The following is a 21,916-nucleotide window of genomic DNA, read 5'->3' on the forward strand; positions in this document are numbered from 1 at the left end:
TTCTCAATTCTCATATGCTTGCTAGCTTGGCGGCAGCACTTTGAATTTCTACACCACGTACTTTGTTACCATATGATCGTTGTTGTATAAACCACTTTGTCACAGTTTCCTCAAGATTTGTATCTTGCAACTTGCAGACACTTCCTTCCACCAACAGAGAATGCTGTAGAACCAGCATTCACATTATATTTCAAAGAAGAAGCAATGAGTTTATCCTTTGCCTTGCATATTTACCTAGTTGTATTATACGGGAAGGGGAGCTATGCTCATGTTGAGCCTTTTTGTATCTCGCAAGATCAAGTTTGTTCCTACACTCTTGTATTGTGTTTGCACACACTATTTCTTCATCCAATTTATCCCATATATCTATCACTCTGTGTGGGAAGCTGTTCTTTTTCAAGTCTCTTCTGTAGTTATCCTTTTTGAGTTTCATTGCATGTCCTCTTGTTTTTCCTCTGTCTCACTTTGATAAGTCCTCTCTATCAAGGCATTCTTTTCCTTTCATAATTCTGTAGATGGTTAGTAGGTCCCCTCATTCTCTTCTTTGTTCCAGGGTTGGCAATTCTAGTTTGACCAGTCTTTGTTCATATGTCAGGTTTGAAAGTGTTGGGGCCATCTTTGCCATTGTTCTTTGTATTCTTTCTAATTTTCTTATATTCTTTTTTGTACTGGGTGACCATATCAGTGCTGCATATTCCAGTTTTGGCCTTATCAGTGTTTGTAATATTTTCTTGATCATTTCCTTATCCAGGTATTTAAAGGCCACCTTTATTGATCTCAACAAATTGTATGTTTCTCTGACTATTTTATTTATATGTTTATCTGGCGACATGTCTTTGGTGATGCTTACTCCTAGGTCCCTTTCAGAATTTACTTTCTTTACTTCTTTTCCATCAATTTTATGCTGTCTTGATATTCTCTTCTTGCTTCTTCCAAATTCAGTTCTACTGCACTTCTTGATGTTGAATTGTACCTCCCATCTCTTGCTCTACTTTGAGACTTTGTTTTTCTTTCACTCCATATTCTTGACACATTTTTGCCACCATACCATTGGCCTCTAGCTTTCTATGTTCTAGTTCCTGGTTCTCAGATAAGGTCACTTTCTTCCCCTGAGAAGTTGTAACAGTACCCCATGAAGGCAAGATGAAAAATACAAGTCTGAACTATGCCTAGTCACAGAAATATCTGCAAAAAAATGCAGAGTAACACAGCACAAAGTTGTGGATTGGCAGAGGTAAATACACTTTGAGTGGTGGTGGTATCGGCGGGAGTGCTGAAGTCTGATGCATGTGCCATCTACTGGACACTGTCCTCACTAACAAAGGAAGTGTTTGTGCATGTATTTACCAAGTTGTATTTTATGGGACAGAGCTATGCTCGTAGTGACCCGTTTTCATATCTCTCTGCATCTAGTTTGTTCTTAAAATCTTGTATAGTTTTGGCACTCACTGTTTCCCCATTTAGTTTGTTCCAGACATCAATCACTCTGTGTGGGAAGCTATTCTTTTTCAAATCTCTTCTGTAACTGTGCTTCTTGTGTCCTCTTGTTTCTCTTCTATCCCATTTTTAATAAGTCGTCTCTATCAAGAACTTCCATCCCTTTCATAATTCTGTAAATGGTCAGTAAATCACCTCTTTCTCTTCTCTGTTCCAGTGTTGATAGATGTAATTTATCCAGTCTTTGTTTGTCAAATTTGAGAGTGTAGGTGCCATTTTTGTCGCTGCTCTGATTTTTTTTGTTTTTTTTTGTTTTTTTAATACTAGGTGTCCATAGTGATGCTGCATACTCTAATTTTGGTCTTATCAGTGTAACTAGTATTTTCTTAACCATTTCCTCATCCATGTAGTCAAAGGCCACTTTCATTGATCTTATTAAGTTGTAGGTTTCTCCAACTATTTTGTTTACATGTTTGTCTGGTGTCATGTCATTTGAAATGATTACTCCTAGGTCTCTTTCTGAGTTTACTTTTGTAACATCTTTTGTTCCAATTTTGTATTGACCAGATATTCTATTTTAGTTTTTTCTAAATTCCATTATACTACATTTTTTAATGTTGAAATTCACTTCATTCTTTTTACTCCAATTCCAGACTTTGTCCAGGTCTCCCTGAAAAAATTTGCAATCTTCTTCGTTACTCTCTTTAATAGTTTTGCATCATCTGCAAAGAAGTTTATATAGCATTCAATTCCTTCATGTCGTTTATATAAATAGCAAACATTATTGGAGCCAACACAGACCCTTGGGGGACTCCACTTATCATGTTTACCCATTTTGAGTTCTTTTCTCTTAAGTATCACTCATTTTTCTTCCTTCCAAGAAGTCTTTCATCCATTCTAATAATTTTCCTTGTATTCCACCTATTATTTCAAAATTTCTTAGTAGTTTTTTGTGTGGTACTTTGTCAAAAGCCTTTTGTAGGTCCAGGAGGGCACAATCTGCCCAGCCATCTCTATCTTGTATTATGTCTAGCAATCTTGAGTAAAAGCGTATCAAATTTGTAGTACATGATCTTTCACTTCTAAATCCAAATTGGTGGTGGTTATATTTTGTTCTCTTCCAAGTGTTTAGTCCATTTATTTGATATAACTCTTTCGCATATTTTTGCAATTGTGCTTGTAAGGGATACCGGTCTATAATTTGTTAGATTTTCTTTATTTCCTCCCTTATATATTGGTACAAGATTAACATTTTTCCAGTTTTGTGGTACTTTTCCTTCTTTGAGTGAGAAGTCAATTATTTTGTGTATTTTATCTGTGAGTTTGTCTATGCATTCTTTTAACCAGTTCACTATTCTGTCTGGCTCATGTGACTTTCTGACATTGAATTTCCTTATTTGGTCCCTTATTTCTTTCTGTGTCACCAAATGTTATTTCTTTCATTTTAGGGGATCCTTCTTAGTGACTGTCATCCCACAATTGTGAGCTTTCAATTGCAATGTCTGGTCATTACTTCAGCCATTTCTATATCTTCTGTGTATTCTTGGTTTCCCTCACGCAGTTTCACTATTTCGTGTTTGTCTTTTAGTTTGTCATTTACATATCTGTAAAATAGTTTAGGTTGATCTTTACATTTTGTTATTATATCTTTTTCATAGTTTCTTTTTTTCTCTCTTCATATGTCTACGTATTTATTTCTCAGTTTGATGTATGCTTGCCATTTACCGTATTTTTCGGACCTTAAGGTGCTTCGTACCATAAGGCGCACCCGTAATTTGCTATTCCCTGTCCTTACATTAGGCGCACCTGGTCTCGTCATCGGATAATATTCATGCATAAGTGAGTGCATTCAGAACTGAACATTTTCATTGTTGAATAAGAAAAATCGGTTGGGATTTAGCAAAATTACAAAAATAAATTATATATTTTTTATTTCGGTCAGTGAAATCAGACCACCTCCATGGACGGTATGCCCTGCCACTATCCAAAAACAACAACATAAACACGTTACGGGAATTGTGGGGAATAAAACCAACATTAGCAGTTTTATTCCTGGAATTCTCTATTCACTTAAAAACACAAGATTTATTACAAATGACAGTAAATTTTTAGTTTCGACCATGGGCGCAATATAGCAATAGAAAATTAATTATTAATTTTGTAAATTATATAGTATCAACGTAATATGCAATTTTGTGAGCAGAAATAAAAAACAAAAAAGGTGCTAAAACAGATTTCGTAAGTAACGAAGTCGTGTCGAACAAATGGTATGCCATGTTCGTTATGATAGATGTCGACGTTGAAGAAATGAAAGGATGATAAATTCATCTAACCTAACCTAACCTGTGTTTAATAAATCATTACCTGCAAATTAAATGTCATCCGGCTCGTCCTCGTTGTTGTCGTCGTGAGAGACGTTGGCGGGCTTTTCAACCACTCTCAGCTTTCGGGGTATACAAAGTTCTTGCAGCTTGAAGGAATTCATGTATCTCCGCTCCATAACATTCATTCCAGAAAATGTACCTGGCGAGGTACTGTCGGAAGTACCGAGGCCATCAGTTGACAGACGACAAGATGGCGTCCCGATCCTATGCTACCGACTTCGTTCATTAGCATATTTGCTTGTAGCAAGGTATTTTTTATTTTCATTTCCGCCCACAAAATTGCATATTACATTGATACATTTTAATTTACAAAATAATTAATTTTCTATTGTTATATTGCGCCCATGGTCGAAACCAAAAAAATACCCAAGTGACTACAGTCGGAGTGGAGCGAGACTAGACCAATGCAATATGGCTGTCTGTGTTGTGGACGCTATCATGTCATAGCCGTGATAGCGTGAATGAATGAGTTGGCATGGACTCGAAAACTGTTGAAGTTTTCGCAATTTTCTTGTCAAGATACATGCATCTTGGTTATAACTTGGTTGTAACTTTTGCTAGGCCTATGCACTGTCGCCGTCGGCAGGCTAGCTATGAAACGTGTCAAAATAGTATGTCACTGTCTGAGGCATTTTTTTGCATTGAAGCCACACATAAGGCACACCTCACGATAAGGCATACCACCCGATTTTGGCCAATTTTAAGGATTTTGCCCACGCCTTATGGTCCAAAAAATACGGTAGTCTCTTTTTTGTCTCTTTTTCATCTTTTCCAAGCTTTGTCTCTTCTATCTTTAGCATCGCTACACTTTTTATTATACCTGCACTTTATGTACACCCTTTTCTGTTTCTGCTCGGGCACATATTTGTTCCCTCTTTATATATTTCTTTGAAAATGTTCCATTTCTCTTCCATTTTTGTTTAATCATTTGCAAATTTTTCCTAACAGGATTTTGAATTTTTTTTTCTAAGTTTTACAGTCAGTTTTGTTGTACATTAATCTTCCTTCTCTATGTTTCTCGTTCCTTCTTACCACATTTTGTTCCTTAAGTTCGATCTCTATTAGTATGTGGTCACTCTTTCCAATTGGTGTTTTATAGTTTATTTCTTCCACTATTTCAGGTTCAGAGGTGAATATCAAATCTAGTCTCGATGGTTCTTCGTTTTGTCTAAATCTAGTATTTTCTTTAACCCATTGAGTCAATGTGTAATCGATGGTCATATCCAGTAGGACATTGCCCCAGAGTTCCTCTCCACCTCCCATTGTCAATTCTTCCCAATTTATTTCCTTTGCGTTAAAGTCACCCATAATTACTATATTTTCTCCATATTTCAGTGTCTCAGTTAATTCATTCTTTGTGTCTTCTAGTAATTTTGAGTGTTCGCTGTCAGTCCAAGTCTTAGTTTTTGGTGGCACATATACAACTATAAACCTTCTACTTTTCATACTGCTGTTTTCGACTTTAACTGTGATTAATTCCACATTATCTTTTCCTTCTGTTGCCTTTATTACATTTAGGTCCCTTCTAATCAATAGCATGACTCTTCCCCCCGTTTGTTCATCCTATTTTTCGACCAAAGGTTGTATAAACATTGTCCCACCATACTTGATTATATAGGACCTTTCAGTTTTGTCTCCACAATGCCCATTATGTTGGGTTTCTCTATTGACATATAGTCATTCAAATTCATTTAATCCTGAAATCATACTGTCCATATGGTATATGTGTGTGTGCACATATACTGTATTAGTTTGATCTACCCTAATGCTGAATAAAAGAGAGAGAAGTGATTAAGCAAAAAAAAAAAAAAAAAAAAGGAATTTGTACACTGAAAAAAAAAACTTGCAATGTTTGAAATCACTCACCACTGGTAGCAGCTGTCAAAGCCACCAGTTTGGCTTTCAGTGGTGGGGGTTTCCTGCTGCGCAATGTCAACAGTGACATGTTCGCATGGATCAATTTACATTCTCTCATTGGCTTTTAAACTGCATTCACCAGATAGTGCTCTATACTTTCCTGCAATGAAAGACGTAAAGGAAAATTCAGTTCAATGGACAAACTGGGACAGTAATTTTGAATGTCTTAAATTTGACAAAGTAGGCAAACATTCAAGTTCAACAAAAATAATTACTGCTAATAATTAAATTCGACAAAGTAGGCAAACATTCAAGGTCAACAAAAAGAATTACTGCTAATAATTACACTGGGTAACAAATTTTTTTTTTTTTTTAAATCGTCCAGGGTTTTCCAGCGGAATTAGACTAATTGTGATGCTCTGAGTCCGAAAATGCCCTTGGTTTTTCTCAATCAGGTCAGGATTGTTCGCTACAGACATTTAAGAAAAAAACGATTTTTCGTCCAAAAACCCAATTTCTGCGGATCATAAAAATTCGGTTTTTCCGTTTTCCTGGGGAAATAAAAGTCAACGTATCCAAATTCATTCATTTTTTATATACTCGATTACATTTGATAAGCTTAATACATGTACATGAGCGTTACGTGACACAAAAGTTCGGAGTTCACGGCATAAATCGCCGTTTCCTCGAATTCCGTGTGTGAGCAGCTGCTGGGTTGTCTCTCTTCAGCGACCAGCAGTAGTCCGCGAGCATGACTGCGTCCCACCTCCCCTGGTACCTCTCCTCCATTTGACGCATGTCCTGATGGAACCTTTCTCCCTGCTCGTCGCTGACCACTCCAAGGTTTTCAGGAAACTTCTCCATGTGTGAAAACAGGAAATGCATCTTTATACTCATCAAACACCCGAGGTTTTGGAAGTTCTTTATCATGCTGTTGATGAGTGTGGCGTGGTTTGCTGCCTTCTTGTTCCCCAGGAAGTTGTTCACCACCTGCACAAACGACCTCCAGGCGGCGCACTCTAGCGTGTTCATGGAGTTTTCGAACTCTGTGTCCTTGATGAGCTGCCGTATCTGTGGGCCATCGAAAAAAGCCGGCCTTCAGCTTCTCAATGGTCACTCCAGGGAAGGCTCGCCACAGGTAGTTGAAGCACCTCCCATCCTTGTCCAGAGCGCGCGTGAACTGTTTCATTAACCCAAGCTTGATGTGAAGCGGTGGGAACAAAATCTTTTCCCGGTCAACAAGAGGTTCGTTTATGATGTTGCTCGCCCCAGGTACTAACTGCTCTCGCGCCGGCCACTCTTTCTTCACATAGTGCTGGGCTCTGTCTCGACTGTCCCACTTACATATAAAGCATGGGTACTTTGTGTACCCGGACTGCTGACCAAGTAGAAAGTTCACCATCTTAAGGTCGACGCAGATGAGCCATTGGTGCTGCTCATATTGGATTTTGTTGAGCACGTACTTGACTGCTTCATATTTCTCTTTGAGAGTTGTGGAGTGCGCAAGAGGAATTGAGGCGAACTCGTTCCCGTTGTGGATGAGCACACTCTTCAAAGAGCGCTTGCTACTGTCTATGAAGAGTTGCCAATCTCTCGGATCATATTGAGGAGCGCCGAGTTTAACAAGAAGACCGGCGACATCTCGGCAGTACACGAGGTCTTCCTCCTGGCAGAAGTAGCCCATGTAGTCCTGATGCCTTCTACGAAAGAACGTGATACACGCATCCTCGCCGAGTAGATTTTTCTCTTTGAGTCTGGAGGCCAACAGCTCGGCGGAAGTCTTCGACAAGCTGAGATCCCGAACCAGATCATTAAGCTCACATTGTGAAAAGGGCTACGGACCATCTTGTGTTTCATACTCTTCTTCTGTATCTCCTCCCTCATATGCAGTGATGGCCTCGTCGTCGCTGTCAGGAAGCTCTCTGCACGCTGGTACAGGAAGTTCTTCGCAGTGAGCAACTGGATGGCGGGCAGATGGAAGGTCGGGGTACTGGAGGCTGCTCCGATTCTTCCGGTTGATGCCAGTAGTATTGATGGCGCAGAAGTAACAATCCGATTCATGGTCAGACGGCTCCCTCCAAACCATCGGAATCCCAAACTTCAGTGAAGTTTTCGTGCCCTTCGTCCACCGCCGGAGGTATTCCACGCACGTCATGCACACCGTGTGCGGTGCCCAGGACTTATCTTGGTCACCCAGCTTGACTTGAAAGTAAGCCTGGTATGCGCACTTCACAAAGCTTGTGATGCTCTTCCTGTGCATTGACAGCGTGTATTCTCCGCAAATGTAGCAGAAAATGTCAGGATTATTCCTGCATGACCGTCGTGCCGAAGCCATATCAATACCCTGAAAAGAAAGAAATAAGTCAATTAGTCAATTTCAAACAGAAACACACCAGAAGCAACCATTTATATATGAATAATTTGCTATATTCTTCAAGAAAAATAGGATTGAACTCAAAACCCTTCAAATTATCATATGTATAGCTCATCAGGTAGGCCTATGGCTGTATCTCAAAAAGTTGACCTGATTGAGCAAAACCAATGTGATATTCGGACTCAGAACACCAAAATTAGTCTAAATCAGCTGAGAAACCCCTGACGATTTTTTGGCTGTTACCCAGTGTTATCAATGCATCATATCAGGAAAATGCACTGCTAGCAATTCACATTAAAATACATCGCACTAGCTTACCAAATCCTTGAGGCCAAACCAGTTTTATCACCAGGATTAATTTTGTGACATTATTCCGAGTTTGTTAGTAACAAACACTCAAATGTTCCTTCAGTCTCGGGCCCCTCTGTAGCTCTCGGGCCCCGGAACAATGGACTTGCTGGATCCCCCCTCTCATAGGCCCTGCTTCTTGAGATAGGAACTAATCATTGTTACAGGCATTAGGTTTCTGTTTATATTCTTTGTGTATTCATGCCAGTCTCCTTTTATGTATGTTCTGAATGTTCTCATATGTGTGGGCTACATTAATTATTCCAGTTCTATGGTGACCTTTATTGGGGAAGTCTTGTATGGTTTCCCATGTTTCTTGTGATTGTAGGGATGGTGAGTACATTGTAATATCAGGGGATGTTGCATATTGATTATGTTGGAAATATAGCCTGTGTTGTAACTATACATGAATTTTAAGCCAGGTGCAATAATTGGAGAGTAAGAGACAGAACTCCATGAGTGTTGCTTGTTTCCTATATACTACAGTTAGGGAAATACAGCTAGGTACAATTACATAAATGCAAAATAAAGTATTGAGTGTAATACAGGATGCCCCAGAATCACCCCAGTAGAACACCTGCACACATAAACCAAAATCATCTCCATAGGATGTCATAGGAAAATGATAAGTATATAGTTATATGAAAGGGCCCTCAACTACACTTACTCATCTTGTTATATCACACAAGCACAACCAGTTGAATTAAAAAGAATACCAGGAGTATACAACTCAGATATATAGAACAAATTACCACCTGCACCACACAATACATCAACACAGAAACACATGGCGCTGTGGTTAGAGCTCTGGCCTGCCACTACGGAGGTCCGGGTTCGATCCTCGCCCGGGGCTGAAATAATATCAGTATCGCAGCGCTGAGGGGTGTTACTCCAACTCTCGTGGGCGGGGAGTTGGGGGTGTGTGTGTGTGCAAGGTCATAGCATTACCCATAGATCGGACCTACGAGCTCTGAGCTCTCTTCCAGGAGGGAAATAGCTGTCGATCACGAGTCCAACACGTGATCCAAAGACCAAGTGAATACACCCAAACTCAATACTACACCAAAAACCCCTAGACATCAGCCTCACAGAAAAAGTTTTTCTCAAGAGAAGCAGGACACCATCCAGCTTTAAGACACTACCAATGTAGAATAGGCCTGGCCATGGAATCAAACCACCCTAGATGCAAACATCTTGCAAAAGACACTGAACACCTCTCCTTACACAGCCCCACATGATCCTGAGACAACAACTCAATATTTCTTCCCTGAGTGACCTGTGGGTTTGTCTGGCAGCTGTTGCTGGTTACTTAGGAGCCATGAGAAGGAGAAACCTGGTGCAGTGGATTGATTGAACAATACAACTGTGTAGTTATTTTTACATGAGCTGTTGTCATGTTAAACATAATAATGTTCTCTCCTGAGTCCTGAACTGATCTCAATCTACAAACTTGTAGCTACATCCTTGGAATTTTCATTTTATATTAATCAGTTGTAGATTGTATAAGTAGAGGACAGTACCATGCAGTTTTAGAAATAACACAATACTTAAAAGAAACCCAGTGAAATATATTTTATGGCTTACAAAATGTATTGCAGGTATCATGGCTGGCAGCAACCGCTCAGGTGACTTGGCTGATGCTCAGAAAAGTATCCCTGTTGGCACACTGGGTGCTATCATCACCACCTCAACTGTGTATCTGTCCTACCTGCTTCTCTTTGCAGGAACCTATGATGTGCTCATCATGTTAGATAAGTGAGTGAAGAAAACTTTTTTTTAAGCTTAAACTTGTACAAAATTATGCAGTAATGTCACAAATATTTTTGAAGATATTTAGATTATTATTTGGGATGTATTTGTACAGGCACTCTTAAACTTATTGTGCAGTGGTGTTCAGTTTGTATGTTTACTTAATTGTAAGGGACCAACAATTGGTGTCTGCTTTTGATGTACGTGTAAGATTGATGACAATCATCTCCCTACTGTCTGTTTGTAAAATCTATCTACACTCTTATCTCCACATGGAGGTCCCTGTGGGATGGCATTTGACCACTAGACTGGGACCAAAATCCCTCTCACTCAACTTAAACTGTAAGTCCTCCACCTACTGGTTTTAACCAGTACTCAGGTGTTGACTGCATGGTAACATGCATCCAATACTTTAGGAACTGTTTTGGGGCATCCCTACAGACTGTAGCCACACATCGTTTATCCATGTCAGAGTAAAATCTGTACCTGTAAGGGAATGATGCTACTTTTGTACTACAGCTGTCCCTCCCCTTTGCTGTTTCCTTGAAACTGTCTTTTACCATTTTATGACTCTACATCTTTCTATCCCCTGTGGTTTTGGGGGAAAGAATTCTGCCACATTCATGTTTGTCCTGCAAAAAGTCCAGGCATAAGAGGGTCTGTAAGGAGGACTTTAACTAGAACCCTAATCATAATTGAGTCATTAAATGTGTGTGGTTGCAGTACAGATGAAAATAAAAGAGAAAATGTGGACATTTTGTGAAAAAGAAGATTAATGTGTCAACATTAATTGAAACTATGTTGAAGGAGAGAGGTCAGTTTGGGAGTGATGAGGGGTTAGGGAGGGAAGGAGTGGGTCTCCTGGTAAGTGATGTGATAGAAAAAGTGCATGATGGAGTGGAGGGAAGTATTTACCTAGTTGTATTTTACGGGACGGGAGCTATGCTCATTTATGACCCATTTTTGTATCTCTCCACGTACAGTTTTTTCTTGAAATCGTGTATAGTTGTGGCATTCACTGTTTCACTGTTCAATTTGTTCCAGACATTGATCACTGTGTGGGAAACTATTCTTTTTCAGGTCTCTTCTGTAACTGTTTTTCTATAGTTTCTTTTCGTGTCCTCTTGTTTCCCTCTTGTCCCATTTTAATAGGTCATCTCTATCGAGAACTTCCTTCCCTTTCATAATTCTGTAAACGGTCAACAAATTGCCTCTTTCCCTTCTCTGCTCCAATGTTGACAACTGTAATTTCTCCAATCTTTGTTCATATGTCAAATTTGATAGTGTGGGTGCCATTTTTGTCGCTGCTCTTTGGATTCTTTCTAATTTTCTTGTATTTTTCTTTGTGCTAGTTGCCGACATTGATATAGTATATTCTAATTTCGGTCTTATCAATGTAATAATTATTTTCTTAACCATCTCCTCATCCATGTAGTTGAAGGCCACTTTCATTGATCTTAATAGGTAGTAGGTCTCTCCAAATAACTTATTTACATGTTTGTCAGGTGTCAAATCACTTGAGATGATTACTCCTAGGTCCCTCTCTGAGTTTACTTTTTTGACTACTTTGTTTCCAATCGTATATTTTCCCGAAACTCTATTTTTGCCTCTTCCAAATTCTATTATACTATATTTCTTGATGTTGAAGTTCATTTCATATTTCCAGCTCCATTTGCATACTTTATCCAGGTCATCTTGTAGTCATCTGCAATCTTCCTCTGTTTTCCCTCTTGAGTAATTTGGCATCGTCAACAAAAAAGTTCATGTAACAATTTACTCCTTCATCCATATCATTTATGTATATGGCAAACATTAAAGGAGGCAAAACAGAGCCTTGTGGGACGCCACTTTTTACATCTTCCCATTTCGAATTTTTGTCTCTTAGTACCACTCTCATTTTTCTCCCAGTTAAGAAATCCTTCACCCAATCCAACAGTTTGCTTTGAATTCCTCTTTTTTTTTTTTTTCTTTACTCATTAACTTTTTGTGTGGTACCTTGTCAAATGCTTTCTGCAAGTCCAAGGAGGTGCAGTCTGCCCATCCATTTCTTTCTTGTATTATCTCAGTCTCAAGTAAAAACAGATTAGATTTGTGGTGCACGATCTTCCACTTCTAAAACCAAATTGTTTGGGATTTATTATTTTGTTTTCTTCCAAGTGTTTGGTTCATCTGCTCCTGATAATCTTTTTGCATATTTTTGCTACTGTACTTGTGAGGGACACCGGTCTAAAATTTGTAGGATCTTCTCTATTTCCTCCTATATGTATTGGTACTATTTTTGCATCTTTCCAATCTTGTGGCACCTTTCCCTCTTTTAGTGAGAAGTCTATTATCTTGCATAGTTTATCTGACAGTTCATCTATACACTCTTTCAGTATCCAATTTACAATTCCATCTGGTCTGTGCAACTTTCTGACATCTAGGCTTTTTATTTGGTCTCTTATTTCCCTTTGTGTTATTTTTATTTCCTTCATCATGTGTGCCGTTACGAGCAGTAACGGGGCTTTTTTATAATTCCGTGTATCTCCATGTTTACATATTTTTTGTCGTAAGGCTCGTTTCCCCTCGGAAGGGGTTTTCAATTTTGTTTTTTGTAATGCTTTAATTTTAAGTGTATTTCGAGCAGAGACCTCCTCTGTTCCAAATCCCACCTTTGTAAGTTGTCTGCAAGCTGTGTCGCAAGATAACATCGCATTATTTGTACAATGTTCACTTTAAGAATTAGAATTAAGAAGGTGTGTAAAGACCGGTTGCCATTTGTGATGTCATGTCACGCATCTAGGCGCCAGTCTGGTTCGAAACTCGAAAGGTGTACGCACCCCTCTTGTAGCCAACTCAGTAAGTCGTAAAACCCTTTATATTTTAGGTTTAGAGTGTACTAGTGCAGCCTTTGCAATCCTTTTATATCATGTGTAGCTTTTAGCCTTTAGTAACTACAGTCCCAATTCCAGTTTTCATCATTTCACCGTAACTATCGAAATTCCCTTGGGTCCATCCAGCGTGATGGATCGGATCTGCAATAAAGTGGCATCGAAACATCCCCGTGAATCTATAACCTTTCCGTCCCAAGTCTGTCTACGTCACGGACGCTAAGATGCTGAGTGTCCATTTGATCTGCGCAGTCCCCAGTTTCGCTGCGCCAAAATGAAAATGAGTACGATAGAAACGAATACAGATGAAAGGAGCATAAAAAGAAGAGGATTTAACCAGACCACGCCCTGCACGCCGTTGCCAAGTCTAGATTCGCCTCGTCGTCACCACAACATAGCTTGATGTGTCCTACGAATCAACAAGTGTCGCTAGTGTTTCGCGAGTGATAAGATAGTGGAAGTGTATGCGTAGTGTTGTGAAGTTGCCGATACGGAAAATTAATTAGTGATCTTATACCGTCTTAGTAATTGTATCGGCCCGCAGGTGTCGATGTGGCAGCAATGTATGGGCGCCGAGTTCACCAGTGTTGTTTACGTAACACCATTTTTCCATCGTATTTATGTAAGCATGTTTTTTCCTTTTGAAGGCAAAGCTACCTTGCCTAAAAACCTGTTCTGTATGTTTAATATAAGCATGCGTGTAATGTGCCTTTGTAGATTGAATCAATGTAAGGTTTAATCTGTTATGTCTACCTCAACCATCGTTTAGTAGGAGTGTCTGTGTAAACATACTCCGCGGTTTTCGATTAAGTTCGAGTTTTTCCTTGCCTTCTTTATCATATTACTGTCTTGTCTCCCACTGTTTCTCTCGCTTGGCAATATGTCCTCCACCCACAGTATAGATGAAGGACCCGTCTCTAAAAGAGTAAGGACTCTTACTGCCGGAGGGCAAGAAGGTTATCATAGAATAACTGACCAACATGAAGAAAGGGTAAAGGCGAGTAGAGATGGAGTACAGGCCTTATTAGAGGACCCGAATCGTAGTCCTTGGTTGTACCAGGCCCACGCTGTGTACCAGGATACTGTAAAAAAGTATCTGGAATATTTAACGCGTGAACGTACTTCAGAAAGTCTGGCTCGTGCTGAATTAGTGAACAATGAAGACAGGGATTTTCAGGCATCTTTTCGTCAGGCAATCAGTAATTATGCATCCTCTTCCTCAGTTGAAGTCATGGAAGAGGAACACCACACTGAACCGTTTTTACAAGATGACCCGAAGTCCAGTCAAGTTCCTTTATCCCTTGCCGACCACTCTGAGTTTTGTGTACCCCCCTCCATGAAGGGCAGTTCAAGAAAGTCGGTTAGGTCAGGTCATTCCAGTAGCACCAGTGTGTTGCAAGGAGGCAACGAGCCAAGGTGGAGACCACTCGTATTAGAGTCAAGTTTGCCGAGCAAGAAGGTCAGCTTATGAAGGAAAGGACCGAAAAGGAAGCTCAAAGGACAAAAGAAAAGGCTGACAAGGAAGCTCAAAGGTCAAGAGAAGAGGCTGAAATGCAGGCCAAGTTCAAAGTTATGGCACACCAAAAGGAGTTGGAAGTAGCCAAAGCCGAATTTAGGCACTTAGGAGCCGACAATGATTGGGAAACATGCAGTGAATGGGACCAACTAAAAGAAACAGTTGCTACCCGCACCCAGCTATATGTGGAACAGCAGGGTGGTATAGTTGATGTTTCCGCTAGTCAGAAAGATCTGGTAGGCTTGAACCCTGAAAGTCCTGTTTTCAAGCCCTGTTCTGATCTCAGAGTTAACTCACAGCCTGTGAACAATTTTACATCCAGTTTTGAACCTCGCAACGAGGAAGCAAACGTGAAGCCTGTGCAACTTGCACAGCAACCCATTGCTAATCATAGCATTTCTGTGTCCCAACCTGTAGTAAAACCTCCTTGTAGTACGTGTCATGGGTCGGGAACATCCTCTAATTGTGTTGATGTAACTAAGTTCCTCATGCGGAAGGAATTCCTTCTTGGCAGACTGTCTAATTTTGATGACACTCCTGAAAATTATGCTGTCTGGAGAGAGAGTTTCGGCGAAGTCGTGCGAGAGTTGGATATCTCACGCAAGGAGGAAATGGATCTGTTAGTTAAGCACCTAGGGCCTGAATCGAAAAGATGGGCCCGTGCGACCAGAGCCTCCAATGCAAATGATCCAAACATGGCGTGCAGTAGAATCTGGGAACGCTTAAATGATAGGTTTGCTGCCCCTGGGATCGTTGAGACTTTGGTTAAAAAGAAGTTAGCTGTCTTCCCGTGGCTAGCACCTAAAGATACCTCCAAGTTGTTTGACCTGTGCGACATCCTGCTCCATATAGAAGCTTTGAAGGCAAACCCGGTCTACAGTACTCTCTTTGCTTATTATGATACCTATTCAGGCATCAATCCTATTGTCGTTAAACTCCCGTCCTGTTTACAGGAAAAGTGGATTGGTAAAGCCACGAACTACATGACCACCTACGGTGTGCCGTATCCACCCTTTTCATTCTTCGTACAGTTCGTGAAGGAGATGGCAAAGGTCAAGAATAATCCATGTTTCGCCTTTCATGACCTCGGTGCTGACAGGTTTATGAAATCAGAGAAGCCACCTCCCACTAAGTTTCCCCAAGTACGCGTGAAGAAGACCGACACCACACTGTCCGGTGGTAGTAAGACGAGCACGGTTGCTGACAGGTCAGTTAACACTGCTAGTTCCACCGATCAAGGAAAGGCAGAAAAAGGGAGGTTTTGTATTTTTCACAACGCTGACGTGCATGATTTGAATTTCTGCAGGGCCTTCCGTACCATGTCTGTCAGCGAAAGGAAGGATTTCTTAAGTGATAAAGGTATATGTCATAAATGTTGCAAAGATGACCATCCTTCCTCCAGCTGCAGAGAAAGATTGTAAGCTCTGTAAGGCCTTCAGTCACGTGGCTGCCTTACACTACGATGGACCCAGACAAAAGGGAAATTCTATTCAAGCTGTAACACAGCAAGGAAGGGAGGCTGCTCAAGATAGGACACCTCGCTCCCCTGTAGTCAACCAAGTGTCACTTCCTGTAGTAAAGACTCATGGAGGGGAGGACGCTGCTGTCAATTCAAAATGTACCTTGATATGCAGTAACCCCACCTCCATGAGTAAGTCCTGTGCCAAGACCTTCTTGGTGAAAGTCTATCCTGAAAGTAAGCCGGAGCTCGGGGTGTGGTGTTATGCCATCCTAGACGATCAGTGCAATTGCTCTTTAGCAAGGTCTGAGTTTTTCAATTTGTTTGACAAACAGAGCAAACGGGTTTCATATTGTCTAGCTACCTGTGCAGGTGTAATGGGTGCTTCTGGGTGCACCACCAAAAATTACACCATCATGTCTTGGCATAACTTACACGAGGTACATGTCCCTCTGCTAGTGGAATGTGACAGCATTCCGAATGTGAGAGAAGAGATACCCACTCCTGCCATAGCTCGCGGCTATCCCCATCTGTCCGACCTGGCTGAATGTATTCCGCCTCTAGTCCCTGAGGCTGAGATTCTACTCATCATTGGTCGAGATATACCTTCAGCCCATTACATTTTTGACCAGAGAATCGGACCTGTCAACGCCCCTCTAGCTCAACAGACCAGCCTGGGATGGGCAATCATTGGGGAAGTGTGTCTCCACGGCACTTGTATGCCTTCCGTCATTAGCAGTTTCAAAACGTCCTTTGTACATGATAGGCGTCCCTCCATAGTTGCACCATGTGGTAACCAGATTGTCTCTGAAGTAAAGGATGATTTGTTCAAAGTAACCAAAGATGATGACAAGACTGCCCTGTCGATTGAAGACAGGAAGTTCCTAGATGTCATGAACACAGAGTTCCGGAAGGATCAAAGTGGCCATTGGGTCGCGCCACTGCCTTTCCGTCCTAATGTTGTAGCCACCAGTAATAATAGAGACTTTGTGTGGCACCGCACACTATCTCTCCATCGTAGCCTCAGCACAAAGCCTGAAAAACGTCGGCATATGATGGCCTTCATGCAAAAGATGTTAGATCGTGGGCATGCTGAGGTTGCACCACCATTGAAGTCTGATCAGAAGTGCTGGTATCTTCCCTTGTTTGGGGTATACCACCCTAAGAAACCTGACAAGATCAGAGTTGTGTTCGACTCTTCTGCCAAATCCAGAGAGTTCTCCCTAAATGACATGCTGATGTCAGGTCCTGATATGACAAACAGCATTCTTGGGATTCTTCTACGTTTCCGGCAGGAAGCTGTAGCAGTGGCAGCCGATGTAGAACATATGTTCTACAACTTCAAAGTGAAGACTGAGCAAAGAGATTACCTCAGATTCTTCTGGTACAAGGATAACGACCCTGACCAAAAGATGATTGAGTATAGGATGACTGTTCACGTCTTTAGAAATACTCCATCTCCTGCCATTGCCACCTATGGCCTGCGTAAGTCTGTAGAAAATGCCTCTACAGAAGTTCGTTATTTCATAGAGAACAATTTCTACGTGGATGATGGGTTAGCATCTCTGCCAGATGCAGAGACTGCTTACAAGTTAATCCAAGACTCTAAGTCAGCACTCCAAGAAGGAGGACGCTTACGCTTGCACAAGATTACTTCCAACAGTAAAGAAGTGCTGGAAAGGGTTGCCACCAGTGAGCTGGCAGATAACCTTCAGGAGCTGAACCTAACTTCTGACTCCATGCCTATGCAATCTAGCTTAGGTCTCTTATGGGATATCCAGAAAGATGTTTTTGTGTATAGATTCATTGATTCAGACAAGCCTTCGACGAAAAGAGGTATACTGTCTGTTGTAAACAGTCTGTTTGACCCCATGGGGTTCTTAGCTCCAGTAATAATAGTGGGAAAACTACTCCTGAGAGAGATAACCAACCTAAAGTGTGGTTGGGATGAACCCCTACCAGCTAAGATCCACACCAAATGGTCCAGATGGCTAACGTCCTTAAGGAACCTCAAGGACATAAGCGTCAATCGTCAGTTCGCCAGTATTTCTTTGTCTCAAGCTCACAGGATAGAGCTCCATACCTTTTCAGATGCCTCCAGAGTAGCAGTAGGAGCTGTATCATATCTTAAAGTTTTTAGTGATACCAAAAGCTACCAGGTGTGTTTTGTGAGGGGACAGGCTAAAGTAGCTCCCAACCATGGTCATACTATTCCCAGGTTAGAGTTGTGTGCTGCAGTGATGGCAGTCAATCTCAGTAATTCCATCACAGATTGCTTAGACAAAACCTTAGATGCAAGGCATTTCTATTCCGACAGCATGATTGTCTTAGGCTATATTCATAATGAAAGGCATAGATTTCATGTCTACATGAGTAACAGAGTAGACCACATTAGGTCGTCCACCAAACCTACCCAATGGCATTATGTACCTACGGATTGTAACCCAGCGGACCTGGCTACCCGTGGTCTCGAAATAACCGACCTAAATCAGAGTGATTGGTTGTCAGGTCCCTCACACTTATTTGAGGATGTTATACCCACCTGTGGAAGTTTTCCTCTTGTAAGCCCTGAGACAGATAAAGAAGTGAAAGTATCAGACTACACAATTGAGTCTGAACCTCTTGTTAGTGTAAACAAAAGCAATGTAGAACCTGCAGTTGTGTCATTAGCCCAGAGGTTCTCTAGTTTCTCCTGTTGGAGGAGACTTGTAAGAGCGGTAGCTCTCCTTAAGCATATAGCCCGTTCCTTCAAACAAGGTACCAAGTGTGGTTCAGGTTGGCATATGTGCAACAAACATAAGTCACCCAATCAGCTAGAAGACGCAGCTGATCTCATTGTTCAGATATATCAAAGGGATTATTTCTCGTCTGCCATGACTAAATTGCAAGGTGAAGTTTGTTTATCTCCTACCAGTCCCATTGCTCCTCTGTCTCCTTATTTAGACCAGAAAGGCCTACTTCGTGTAGGAGGCAGGTTGAGTCAAGACAGCGATGTACTTGGTATGCTTGCAAAGCCTATTATTATTCCAAAGGAATCCCACTTAGGCTTATTGTTGATCCGCCACTACCATGAGACAGTGCACCACCAAGGTAGAGTGATTACAGAAGGAGCCATCTGTACGGGTGGTTTCTGGATTTTGGGAGGAAAACGTACCATCTCTAAGGTCATTTCTAAATGTGTCACCTGTAAAAGGGTAAGAGGTAGGGTATGTGCTCAGAAGATGGGAGACTTGCCCGTTGACAGACTTACTCCCAGTCCGCCATTTTCTTATGTAGGAGTTGACCTCTTTGGCCCTTGGCATATAAAAACACGGCGCACTAGAAGTTCCTTCCTCGAAAGCAAAAGATGGGGCGTTCTGTTCACCTGTCTTGTTTCCAGAGCTATCCATATAGAGACTGTAGAAGAATTGAGTACTTCTTCCTTCATTAATGCCTTAAAGAGATTCATCTGTATTCATGGCCCAGTTAAACTGATGCGTTCTGACAGAGGCACGAACTTTGTAGGTCTGTCTACGTCACGGACGCTAAGATGCTGAGTGTCCATTTAATCTGCACAGTCCCCAGTTTCGCTGCGCCAAATCATGGGTGAACTTTCTAGTTGTGCATCCTCCCAGGGTTGTGAGCTCTCAGTTGTAAAAACAGACCTGAAATGTCTGATCATAACTTCTGCCATCTCTGTGTCATCTATGTATTCTTTGTCTCCACGCAATTTTATTATATCATGTTTATCCTTTAGTTTGTCATTTATATATCTGTAAAAGAGTTTTGGTTGATCCTTACATTTGTCTATGATATCCCTTTCATATTCTCTTTTTTTTTTTTTTCTGTGTATGTTTATATATTCATTTCTTAGTTTTTTATATGTTTGCCATTTAAATGTTTTCCTGTCTTTTTTTCATTTTTTCCAGGCTTTATCTCCCTTGGCTTTAGCCTCCTACATCTTTTGTTGAACTAATATCTTATATAGATATTTTTTGTTTCTTTTTTGGTACATATTTGTTAGTTCCATCTTTGTACTTTTCTTTAAATATGTTCCATTTGTCTTCCATATATGTTTCCTCTGGAGAACCTATCCCAATTTGTGTTTTGTAAAAATTTCCTTAGTTTTACAAAGTCCATTTTGTTGTAAATAAATCTTCCTTCTCTATGTTTATTATTTCTATCTATGTTGTTTTGTTCTTTTAATTCAAACTCTATTAGTATATGGTCACTTTTTCCAATTGGTGTTTTATACTCCGTTCTGTTCACAATATTTGGTTCAGAAGTTAATATTAGGTCTAGTTTCGATGGTTCCTCATTATTTCTATATCTAGTATTTTCCTTAACCCATTGTGTTAGGGTGTATTCAATGGTCATATCTAGTAGAATGTTGCTCCAAGTTTCATCTCCCCCTTTAACTATCATTTATGTATGTATGTACCTCCTGGATACATACATACATCCAGGAGGTGCTCAGATGAGAGGGAGGGTGGGAGGGGTGTGGAGTGTATTAGGGATGAAATGGGTGGGAGTGTTTTTATGCCTTTCCCTTTTTGGCTACCTCCCTTGAAAGGGGGAAAAAGCCTTGGTATATGTATGTATGTATGTATGTATGTCTTTTGCATTAAAATTGCCCATGATTACTATGTTTCCACCCTCTTTCAGTAACTCATTTAGCACCTTTATTGTTTCTTCCAATAATTTGGAATGTTCGCTATCTGACCATGCATGGGTTTTGGTGGTACATACACTACTACAAATTTTCTGCTTTTCATCTTTTTGTTGGCAATTTTAATCATAATTACTTTTACATTGTCTTGACCTTTAATAATCTTTGTCACATTTAAACCGTTTTTGGTCAATATCATGACACCTTGCTTTTCAGTCCTATTTTTTGCCCAGTGGTTATATAGACCATGACCCACTATGCTTGTTGATAGCGGTCCTTTCAATTTTGTCTTTACTGTGCCCGTGATATCAGGTTTTTCTATTTCTAGATAGTCATTTAGTTCATTGATTCCAGAGATCATACCATCAATATTTGTGTATGTTCAAGGTTGATATGGGTGAAGGTGAAACTGGGATGGGAGGTGTGGGTTTTTGTAAAGCACATGGTCCTGGTAATGAGAAAAGTGAAGAGGAGGTAGGCTGTTTGGATCACTTTAAATGAGTGTTTAGGGAGTTTTGGGAGGAATGTGGATGTTGTGCTGTTAGAGGATCTCAATGCTAGAATAGGAGATAGGCCAATAGATGGAGTAGTATGGAGGTTTGGAGTGACATAGTAGATGACATTGGAGATGTGTTTAGAAAGGGAGTTCATGATAGCAAACACAGCATAAGTATGCATGGGAAAGGGCAGTGGAGGGAAGGGTTGTTGATAGGGCATTAATGGGCTATGTAGTGTTACCCAAAGGAAGGATAGGAAATGTTCTGTATGTTTATGTTTTCAGGGGAGAAAGTGGGGGAATGTCGGGTAATTTTTTAGTAGAAAGGAAATTGAGAATGGAGGAAAAGGGTGGGAGGTAGAGAGGTGCTTAGAGTTAACAAATTAAGAAGGAAAAGTAGTAAGAATACTAGTAGATGTTAAGAGAAGTGTGGGAGGTGGTGAATTATAAAGGGTAAGTGAGAGTAAAAGAATGGATATGTTTCTAGGAGGAAGTGACAAAGTGTGCATAGATACTATGAGGGATGAGGAAGAAGGGAGGGAACAAAAGGAAGGGTAGTAAGTGGTGAGATAAAGAGGTGAAGGCAGTAGGAGAGAAGAAAGTATATGAGGATTGATTGCAAGTAAATGTCTTAGGGGAATGAAAAGTATCATGACAAAAAAGTATCTTGGGATGGATGCAAAGAGAAGACTATATGAAGAGGTGAATGTGCCTACAACACTGTATGGGGTGCTTGGAATTTAAGGGAGGCAAGGATTTTAAATAATATTTATATGTA

The 21,916-nt window shown here is 40.6% G+C and overlaps 1 protein-coding gene across 5 annotated transcripts in view; it reads left to right on the forward strand.

The window, feature by feature from the left end:
* The window catches only part of kcc (solute carrier family 12 member kcc), a 731,707-nt gene that overhangs the window by 557,249 nt on the left and 152,542 nt on the right, over window positions 1–21,916 (forward strand). For all 5 annotated transcript variants that reach the window (XM_076198824.1, XM_076198825.1, XM_076198828.1 and 2 more), the window contains one exon: window positions 9,999–10,155. In XM_076198824.1, coding sequence (XP_076054939.1) covers window positions 9,999–10,155 — 157 coding nt within the window. The remainder of the gene's footprint in view (window positions 1–9,998; window positions 10,156–21,916) is intronic.

Source organism: Oratosquilla oratoria, chromosome 15 (genome assembly GCF_046742065.1).
Source record: "Oratosquilla oratoria isolate Oo_2021 chromosome 15, ASM4674206v1, whole genome shotgun sequence".
Lineage (NCBI taxonomy): Eukaryota > Metazoa > Arthropoda > Malacostraca > Stomatopoda > Squillidae > Oratosquilla > Oratosquilla oratoria.